The 10,479-nt window shown below is 46.1% G+C and overlaps 1 protein-coding gene across 1 annotated transcript; it reads left to right on the top strand.

The window, feature by feature from the left end:
* Positions 8,604–10,057, top strand: LOC102166828 (proline-rich protein 2-like). Its single transcript, XM_021075815.1, has 3 exons — positions 8,604–8,747; positions 9,156–9,354; positions 9,598–10,057. Exons 1-3 carry the CDS (start codon positions 8,604–8,606, stop codon positions 10,041–10,043), a joined length of 789 nt encoding a protein of 262 aa, XP_020931474.1. The 3' UTR covers positions 10,044–10,057.

Consider the following 10,479-nt stretch of genomic DNA (forward strand, 5'->3'; position numbering starts at 1 on the left):
ATGCCTGGCAAGTCACCGGCCCCGGGCGGTGGGCCAGCCCACAGCCCCTGCGGAGGTGGCCTCATTAAAGGCCTCATGGTCCAGTGGGCAGGGCATCAGACTGGACATCTGGAGGCTTGGGGTCCGGTCCAGCTTGCTGCTGCTTTGCTGGGTGACCTTAAGCAGATTACTTGGCCTCTCAGTGCCCCATCTGCCCCCTGCCTCCTCCCTGTCTGGCAAGGCTTCCTGGAGGGAATATTAATGGGACGGCCTGCACCTTGGTTTCAGCCTTTCCAGCCATGCCAGGGGGTGGCAGGGACACACAAGAACTCTTCCTCCCGAAAGCCTCAGAGAATTCCATTTTGCCATGGCTTCCTTGCGCTGCCACCAGCCTGACCTGGGAGACAAAGCTGTGAGGGCCAGAGAAGAGGTTCCACGGCGTCTCAGAGCTGAAAGTTGCCATTATCATCCTTCAGAGGAATCCTACCTTTTAAAAGCAGGTAGAGAGCGGGATGCACAGCCAGGTGGTGGCTTTGCTGGGCTGGGAAGCCAGGCATCCACTCTCTGAGACCTTCTCTTTCTGCCTAGACGTGGCCCCCAGGACCATGCTTCCATCACAAGGACCTCACCCCATCTATGCATTGGGAGAAAGAGCCCCCAGAGCATCTGGCATTGAAGGCCAGTGGGGTTTGTGTGCAGGAGTGCCAAGGGACTGAGGGAAACGAAGACCCCATTACTGAAAGGCACACATAGGCTTTCATGTGCACTGTGTCCCAGGGCAAAGCAGAGGCTCCATAGGAATCTGCCTCTGCGTGATCAAGTTCCTCAGCCAGTACCCCGGACCCTCTTCTCTGGCCATGCACACTCCAGGCTGGCATCACCAAAACTGATATCCTGCCCTCCAAGTTCCCGTGGGACCCCAGGCCCTGCACGTGCTGTTCCTGCCACTGGAGGGAAACTTCTCCACTGATGGCCTTTCACAACCACAGCAGAACATTCCACTGTGTGACACCTGCCAAGCTGTCCCCACGAAAGCAGCCGAGTTCCTTCCCCTTTGGTCTGGCAGCCTTCAGGCCTAGATAGCTCAGAGCACTGCCTACTGGGTGGAGGGGGCCTCAGAGGGTGGGACCAGCCTCTCCACCATGTTGGGGCCCCAGGGTAGGCCCAGGGCATGGCACACATGGAGTAGGTGCTCAGTAGGTGGGCATCGAATGAAGGCTTAGGAGGTCAAGGCCAGCATCCTGACCCCAAAAGGCCCCTGCTCTCTTCCCTTCCCCTCTTCCTGCAAGTGCCCTTCAACAAAGCATTTAAAAGCTTCGACCAAGGAGCCATGACCCACTGCCCCCCCCACCCCAACCTCCTTGTTTTCAGGTGTCCTAGGCTCATCATCATAATAATGCTTCTCACTTATTGTGCTCTGAGCCTCAGCTATGGACTGAGCTGCAAGATTGTAGCAAAGAGATTAAATGCCTTGCCTGGGGTCACACAGTGGATGGAGGCAGAGCTGGGATCTGAGCCCAGAGCTATAGGGTCCACAACCCATGCTCCTGCCCCCACCAACACCTGCTCTCCTCTGATCCCTGCTAGGGCCCTGCCTAGAGGCATGGAGATGGCCAAGTTGCTAAAAGCTAATAAGGAATTTCTTGGGTGACATTTTCCCCTTGGCATTGATTGGTAATTTTTTTTTTTTTTTTGGCTGCACCCAAGGCATTCAGAAGTTCCCAGGCAAGTAATCAAACCCCCACCACTGCAGTGACAATGCGGGATCCTTAACTGCTAGGCCACCAGGGATCCCCCCTGGCATTGGTATTTTAACTAGAGTCTTCAGAGCTAACGCCAAAGTGGGCTCGATGGGATTAATAAAATGTCTATCTGTATCTATAGCTTATCAAACTAAATCTGTATCTATAGCTTTGTAAGGTTCTTCCCATTTTTTCTCCACTATGCTCTTTTTTTTTTTTTTTTTTTGGAATTTTAAAATTAAGCCTTCCAAGGACTGTGGCTTAGGAGCAAGGGTTAGAAAGAAATGTTAATTAAAATCCCTAAGGCTTTAAGATAGCAATTCTTGGAGTTCCAGTCATGGCTCAGCAGTTAACAAACCCGACTGACATCCATGAGAACGCGGGTTCAATCCCTGGCCTCACTCAGTGGGTTAAGGATCCAGCATTGCCGTGAGTTGTGGTGTAAGTCACAGACAAGGTTCAGATCCTGTGTTGCTGTGGCTGTGGTGTAGGCCAGCAGCTGTAGCTCTCATTCGACCCCTCGCCTGGGAACCCCACATGCCATGGGTGTGGCCCTAAAAGACTAAAAGACAAACAAACAAACAAAAAAAGATGGCAAATCTTCCCCATTTGATCTATAGACTGAACCCAATCCCAAAGTCCTAGCAGGATTTTTAAAAAATAGAAACTAACTCTAAAATTTGTAGAGAAAAGCAAGGGACTGAACGAGTCAAAACAAGTTTGAAAGAGGGATTGGTAGATGTAAACTATGGCATTTGGAATGGATAAGTAGAGAGGTCCTGCTGTATAGCACAGGGAACTCTGTATAACCACCATCCTCCACATGATGGAGGACAATGTGAGAAAAAGAATATATATATATCAATGTGTAACTGGGTCACTTTGCTCTTCAGCAGTAATCGACAGAACGTTGTAAATCAACTATAATTTTTTTTAAAAAAAGAATTTTTCACCCCCAAAAATTAAAAAAAAGAAATAAGTTGGAGGAGTCACAGTCCCTGATTTTAAGACTTAATATAAAGCTATGACAATCAAAATAGTATGTTATCATGAAAAACTATATACCAACAAACTGAAGACAACCTAGAAGAAATGGAAAAATGTTTTTCTTTTTCTTTTTCTCTTCACAGCCATACCTGTGGCATATGGAAGTTCCCAGGCTAGAGGTCAAATCAGAGCTGCAGCTGCCAGCCTACACCACAGCCGTGGAAACACTGGACCTGAGCTGCATCTGAAACCTACACTACGGCTCAGAGCAATGCCAGCCCTTAACCTACTGAGCGAGCCAGGGATGGAACCCACATCCTCATGAAGACTATGTTGGTTGGTAATCAGCTGAGCCACAACAGGAACTCTGAAAATAATTTTAGAAACATACAACTTACCAAGGCTGAATTAGGAAAAAATACAAAAACCGAATAGATCAATTACTAGTAAGAAGGCTGAATCAGTAATCAAAACTCTCCCAATGGAATCATATACACACTACTGTATAAAACATGATTAACTAGAGCCTACTAGACAGCACAGGACAGCCTAATCAATGGTTGTAATAACCTATATGGGAAAAAAGAATGGATTATATTTATATGTATGACTGATTCACTTTACTGTACACTTGAAACCAATACAACATTGTAAGTCAACTACACTCCAATAAAATTAAATTTAAAAAAAATAAAATAAAATGCTGCATCAAAAAAAATTTTTTTCCCAGTGAAGAAAAGCCCAGGACCAGGTGGCTTCACTGGTGAGTTTTACTGAACATTTAAAAAAGACCTAATTCCAATGCTTCTCAAACTCTTAAACTCAAACTCAAAAAAAAAAAAAAATGGGGGACACAGAGTGAGAAAGGTGTGTGCAGACTGGGGAAAAGGGTCATTTTGCTTCACTGATATGTGTGCTCTTTCTTGTGAAACTGCCAGATTTCATCATGATGAGATGAATCAGGTAAGAGATGGGATTAAGATGGAGGAATAGAAGGATTGGAGCTCAACTTCTCTCAAAAAAACAGCAAAATTTACAACCAAATGCTGAAAAACCTTCAACCAAATGAACTGGAAACTTTCAAAAAGATATCCTACTCCAGAAGACAAAGAGGAGGCCACATCAAGAGGTAGGAAGGGTGATTATGTGATATAAGCAACCCCATACCTGCCAGGTGGAAAGCCTCACAGACTGGAAAGTGACTATATCACAGAGACTAACCTACAGGAATGAAAGTTCTGAGCCCCACATCAAGTCCCCACGCCTGTGGATATGCATTGGGAGAAAGAGCCCCCAGAGCATCTGGCATTGAAGGCCAGTGGGGTTTGTGTGCAGGAGTGCCAAGGGACTGAGGGAAACGAAGACCCCATTACTGAAAGGCACACATAGGGTTTCATATGCACTGTGTCCCAGGGCAAAGCAGAGGCTCCATAGGAATCTGGGTTGGACCTGACTGCAGTTCTTGGGGGATCTCCTGGGAAAATAGGGGGTGACATTGGCTCATTGTGGGGGAAAGACATTGGAGGCGAAGCTCTTGGGATTATTCATCAGCCCTGTGTGTTTCTCTGGAGGTGGCCATTTTGGGAAAATCTGGCCCCACCCATCAATGCTGAGAAGCCCCAGGGCAAACAATAATCCAGGTGGGATCACAGCTGCACCCATCAGTAAACAGGCTGCTTAAAGACCCCACCCCACCCCCCAGGCACCCAGGTGCCTCTAATCTTTCCCAGAGACAAAGTCCCACCCACCAAAGGGACAGGAATTGCCCCACCTACCAGTGGGCAGGCATCAGTCCCTCCCACCAGGAAGCCTAGAGCAGGCCCCCATACCAATTTCAGCCACAAGGGGAGCAGACATCAGAAGGAAGAGAGGCTACAACTCTATTATCTGTAAAAAGGTCACCACACCAAAAACCTATAAAAATTAAAAGACAGAGAACTATAACTCAGATAAGGGAGAAAGAAAAAAACCCAGAAAAACAGCTAAGTGATCTGGAGATTATCAGCCTCTAGGAAAAATACTTTAGACTGTTGATGCTGAAGATAATGCAAGACATTGGAAATAAACTGGAGGCAAAGACTGATAATTTACAAGAAACACTGAGCAAAGAGATACAAGATTTAAAACTTAAGTAGCAGAGATGCAAAACAATAACAGAAATAAAAAATTCAATAAGAAACCAACAGCAGAATACAGGAAGCAGTAGAACGAATAAGTGAGGTGGAGGACAGACTAGTGGAAATCACTGATATGGAACAGAAAAGAGAAAAAAATTGAAAAGAAATAAAGAGAGTCTCAGAGAACTCTGGGACAATGTTAAATGGACAAACATCTGTATCATAGGGATGCCAGAAGGAGAAGAGAGAGAGAAAGGGACAGAAAAAAATATTCCAAGAGATAATAGCTAAAAATATCCCTAACATGGGAAAGGAACCACTCACTCAAATTCAGGAAGTGCAACAAGTACTGCATAAAATAAACCCAAGGAGGAATACACCGAGACACATATTAATCGAACTGACCAAAATTAAAGACAAGAGAAAATACTGAAAGCAGCTAGGGAAAAGAAACAAACAACATACAAGAGAACCCCAATAAGGTTTTTTTCAGCAGAAACTCTGCAGGCCAGAAGGGAGTGGCATGATATACTTAACATGATGAAAGTAAAACAAGATTACTTTACCCAGAGAGGGTCTCCTTCAGATTTGAAGGAGAAATCAAAAGCTTTACAGATAAACAAAAGCTAAGAGAATTTAGCAACACTAAACCAGCTTTACAACAAATACTAAAGGAACTTCTCTAGGCAGAAAAGAAAAGGCCGCAACAGGAGACAAAAATACCGCAAATGACAAGGCTGACCAGTAAAGATACATATACAGTAAAGATAAGAAAGCATCCACCCACAATTATGCTACTGAAATCAGAAATCATGAGAAGAGGTAGTTACAAATGGAGGACCCTGGAGATGCACTTGCAATTAAGAGACCAACAACTTTAAACAATTTCATATATATATATATAGACTCTCATATCAAAACTTCAGGGTAACTGCAAACCAAAAATCTACAATTGATACAGAAACAAATAAGAAAAATCAACTCAAATACAACACTAAAGATAGTCATCAAACCACAAGAGGAGAGAACAAGAGAAGAAGGGAAGAAAAAAGAGCACCAAAAACAAATCCAAACCAGTTAATAAAATGGCAGTAAGAAATTGTATATCAATACTTACCTTAAATGTAAGTGGACTAAATGCCCCAACCAAAAGACAGACTGGCTGAATGGATACAAAAATGAGATCCTTATATATGCTGTCTTCAAGAGACCCACTTCACTTCTAGAGATACATACAAATTGAAAGTGAGAGGATGGACGAAAATATTCCATGCAAATGGGAATCCAAAGAAAGCTGGAGTAGCAATACTCAGACAAAATAGACTTTAAAATAAAGAACACTTTAAGAGACAAAGAAAGACATTATGTAATGATCAAAGGATCAATCCAAGAAGAAGATATAACAATTTTAAATATCTTTGCACCCAACATAGGATCACCACAATATCTAAGGCAACTGCTAACAACCTTAAATGGAGAAATTGACAATAACACTATAAGAGTGGGGAACTTTAACACCCCACTTACAGCAATGGACAGATTATCCAGGCAGAAAATTGATAAGGAAACACAGGCCCTGAATGATGCATTAGACCAGATAGACTTAATAGATACTTATAGGACAGTCCATCCCAAAGCAACAGAATACACATTCTTCTCAAGTGCACATGGAACTTTCTCTAAGATTGATCACATCCTGGGCTACAAATCCAACCTTGGTAAGTTTAAGAAAATTGAAATCATATCAAGCATCTTTTCCAACCACAATGCTATACAACTGGAAATCAGCAACAAGAACAGGACTGCAAAAAACACATACACGTGGAGACTGAACAACATGCGACTAAACAACCAATGTATCACTGAAGAAATCAAAGAGGAAATTAAAAACTACCTAGAAGCAAATGACAACAAAGACACAACACTCCAAAACCTATGGGATGCAGCAAAAGCCATTCTAAGAGGTAAATTTATAGCAATACAAGCCCACCTCAGGAAACAAGAAAAAGCTCAAATAAACAAGCTAACTTTACATCTCAAGCAGCTCGAGAGAGAACAGACAAGACCTAAAGTTAGCAGAAGGAAAGAAATCCTAAAGATCAGAGCAGAAATCAATGAAATAGAAACCAAGAAAACCATAGAAAAGATCCATGAAACAAAAAGCTGGTTCTTTGAAAAGATCAACAAAATGGGTAAACCCTTAGCCAGACTTATCAAGAAAAGAAGAGAGAAGACTCAAATCAATAAAACTAGAAATGAAGAAGGAGAAGTAACAATGGACATCACAGAAATACAAAGGGTCATAAGAGACCACTACATGCAACTATACGCCAATAAAATGGAAAGCCTAGAAGAAAGAGACAAATTCTTAGAAAGGTACAATCTTCCAAGACTAAACCAAGAGGAAATAGAAAAGATGAACGGACCAGTCACAAGAACTGAAATTGAAACTGTGATTTAAAAACTTCCAACAAACATAAGTCCAAGACCAGATGATTTCACAGGCGAATTCTATCAAACATTTAGAGAAGAGCTAACACCTCTCCTTCTGAAACTCTTTCAAAAAACTGCAGAGGAAAGGATACTCCCAAACTCATTCTATGAGGCCAGCATCACCCTGATACCAAAACCAGACAAAGATACCACAAAAAAGAAAAACTGTTGGCCAATTTCACTGATGAACATCGATGCAAAAATCCTCAGCAAAATACTAGCAAACCACATCCAACAATACATTGAAAGGATTGCACATCATGATCAAGTGGGATTTTATCCCAGGGATACAAGGGTTCTTCAATATCCGCAAATCAGTCAGTGTGATACACAGCATGAACCAACTGAAGAATGAAAACCCTATGATCCTCTCCATAGATGCAGGAAAAAGCCTTTGACAAAATCCAACACCCATTTCTGATAAAAACCCTTCAGAAAGTGGGCATAACGGGAACCTACCTCAACATAATAAAGGCCATATATGACAAACCCACAGCTAACATCATTCTCAGTGGTGAAAAGCTGAAAGAATTCCTGCTCAGATCAGGAACAAGACAAGGATGTCTGCTCTCGCCACTGCTCTTCAACATAGTTTTGGAAGTCCTAGCCATGGCAATCAGAGAAGTAAAAGAAATAAAAGGAATCCAAATTGGAAAGGAAGAAGTAAAACTATCCCTATTTGCAGATGACAGGATACTATACCTACAGAATCCTCAAGATGCTACCAGAAAACTGTTAGAGCTCATCCATGAATTTGGCAAAGTCGCAGGATACAAAATTAACACACAGAAATCAACTGCATGTCTATATACTAACAATGAAAGATCAGAAAGAGAAACTGGGGAAGCAATCCCATTTACCATCGCATCAAAAAGAATAAAATATTTAGGATAAACTTACCTAAAGAGACAAAAGACCTGTACTCAGAAAACTGTAAGACACTGATGAAAGAAATCAAAGATGACACAAATAGATGGAAAGACATACCATGCTCTTGGATTAGAAAATTCAGTATTATCAAAATGACCATAGTACCCAAGGCAATCTACAGATTCAATGCAATCCCTATCAAATTACCAAGGACATTTTTCACAGAACTAGAACATGGGGTTGGGGGGTGGTGAGAGGTAGCAGCCCAGAGGTACCCTTGGGGAGGTTGGTGGAAGGAGGAAGCCCGGCGAAGGGGACCCCAGGAAGTGACCTCACTTCCCTGGCAACAGAGCGCAACAGAACTTGGAACCTGGGTAGCCAGGCACCCACTTCTTCAGGAAAGGACAGAGGAAGGATGGACTTGCTCTGTTGCGCACCGATCTCCCGAGGCCGAAGCCGCAGGAGAGGGCCCAGAGGAGGAAACCTCATCGAAAGCAGCAGACGATGGATCAGCACCCAGGGCAGACGCCTTCGGGCCTTTGCCCGCAGGGGCCCAGAGGTAACACAGGGAGAGGGAGCTCCAGCCCAGCGCAGGGACCTCTCTGATCCCACCCGGTAGCCCCGTGTCCCCTCCTGGGATGACTGTGTGCAGAGTGGGGTGTGAGGGGTGGGTCTGCCTCGAGCAAGAGCAGCCTGATGGGGTTGGATGTCCCTGGGGCATGTCCACACCCCAGGACAAAGCTGGCTGATTGAGAGTCGGGCCGAACCCTGTGTGTGTGCTGTACCCCCGGCCCCCCGGGGACGTCTCATTCCTCACGGAGGGGGGGTGGTGAGTATCGGAGCAGACAAGCCCTCACCTGATCTGGGAGCAGAAGGTCAAGGGGCAGAAGAAGCAGCGAGAAGGTAATGGCCCCGCAGGGCTCTGACCCCTTGGGCCCGGGCTCCCTGCCCCTCACTCTCATTGCAGAGCCCCCCACCTGAGCCCCGCCAGGAGCTGGGCGAGGAAGGCAGAAGGTCTCCAGTTGAAACGCCCCCCAGGCCGCCCCCCAGGGGCCTCTCCCTGGCTGACAGGGAACTAAGAACATCCCGCTCTGGGACTGAGGACAGGCACCACCTGGGCCTGAGACCCCTGGATGGCCTGGCCCCGCCTGAGGCCCAGCCTGAAGGTGAGAAGATGGGGACAGGGCCCTGTGGGGGTGCGGGGAGCTGAGTTCTGGGCCACACGGCAGGGAGACCCCAGAGGATGGTGCTGGGCCAGTAACAAAGACTCACCCCCTGCCACCCACCTGGTGGACTGCACACCAGAAGCTGCTGGGTGGGGACTGGACTGGAAGGTTCTGGGAAGACTGCTCTCCTTGGGAGAGCACATGGCAAGGCAGGCATGCAGGGACGCTTTTCTCCTCTCACAGCTCCCGCAGGAGACCCGCAGCCAGAGGCCAAGACACCACCCGGGCAGGAAGAACCTGCAGCCTCTCTGGCCCCAGCCCCAGACACTGACGGGCATTTTCCTCCACTGGAGGAAGATGGTTCTCCGGCTCCTGCAGGAGACCAAGGGCCACAGGAGAATCCAGCAGCAGCCCTGCAGGAAGAGCCTGCACTGACTGCTCCAGAGGCCCCTAGACTAAGTCCTGAGCTGGCTCAGGCAAGAGCCCCAGGCCAATTTCCAAAACCACCTTCCCCAAGGCCCCCTCCGCCCCTGCAAGTGCCCTCCCCAGCAGCTCCCCAAAAGCCCCATTCACCCTCTCCCCCTCCCGAAATGTACTCTCCTTCCCCTCTCGCCATTTGTCTTTGGATGTGTATTGATTTCCTATTTCTCTTCCATGTTATGTATGGTGTAATTTACTTCATGTTTTAGAAATAAAATTTGCAAGTTGCACCGTGTCGTCTTTTACGCCATGCAATTCAGGAGCCTGCAGTCCATTCCCGGGCTGTGCAACCACCACGCCTGTCTCACTGCAGCCTCTTTCATCCCCCACCCCAAGAAAGCCTTGTATCCAAGGCACAGACTCAGCAGGCTCCCCTCCCCCCGCCTCTCCCGAGCCTTCATCCTCTTGGTCTCTGTTTCTGGACCTGTTCCCAATGTTCCCCTCAAGGACACCATCCCAAAGGTGGCTCTGAATGTCTGGCCACCGATGGGAAAAGGGGGCTGGTGACCTGGCCTTTGGGGTTTTGGTGAAAATACAGCCCTTTTCTGATTTGGACTCCCTCTCGCACACAGCTCCTTATCGCCCACCTGAGGCATCTGTGGTTTTCATTGTTTCCAAGCTAATTGGGAAACAGGCCAAGATGCC

Source organism: Sus scrofa, chromosome 15 (assembly GCF_000003025.6).
Source record: "Sus scrofa isolate TJ Tabasco breed Duroc chromosome 15, Sscrofa11.1, whole genome shotgun sequence".
Classification (NCBI taxonomy): Eukaryota; Metazoa; Chordata; class Mammalia; order Artiodactyla; family Suidae; genus Sus; species Sus scrofa.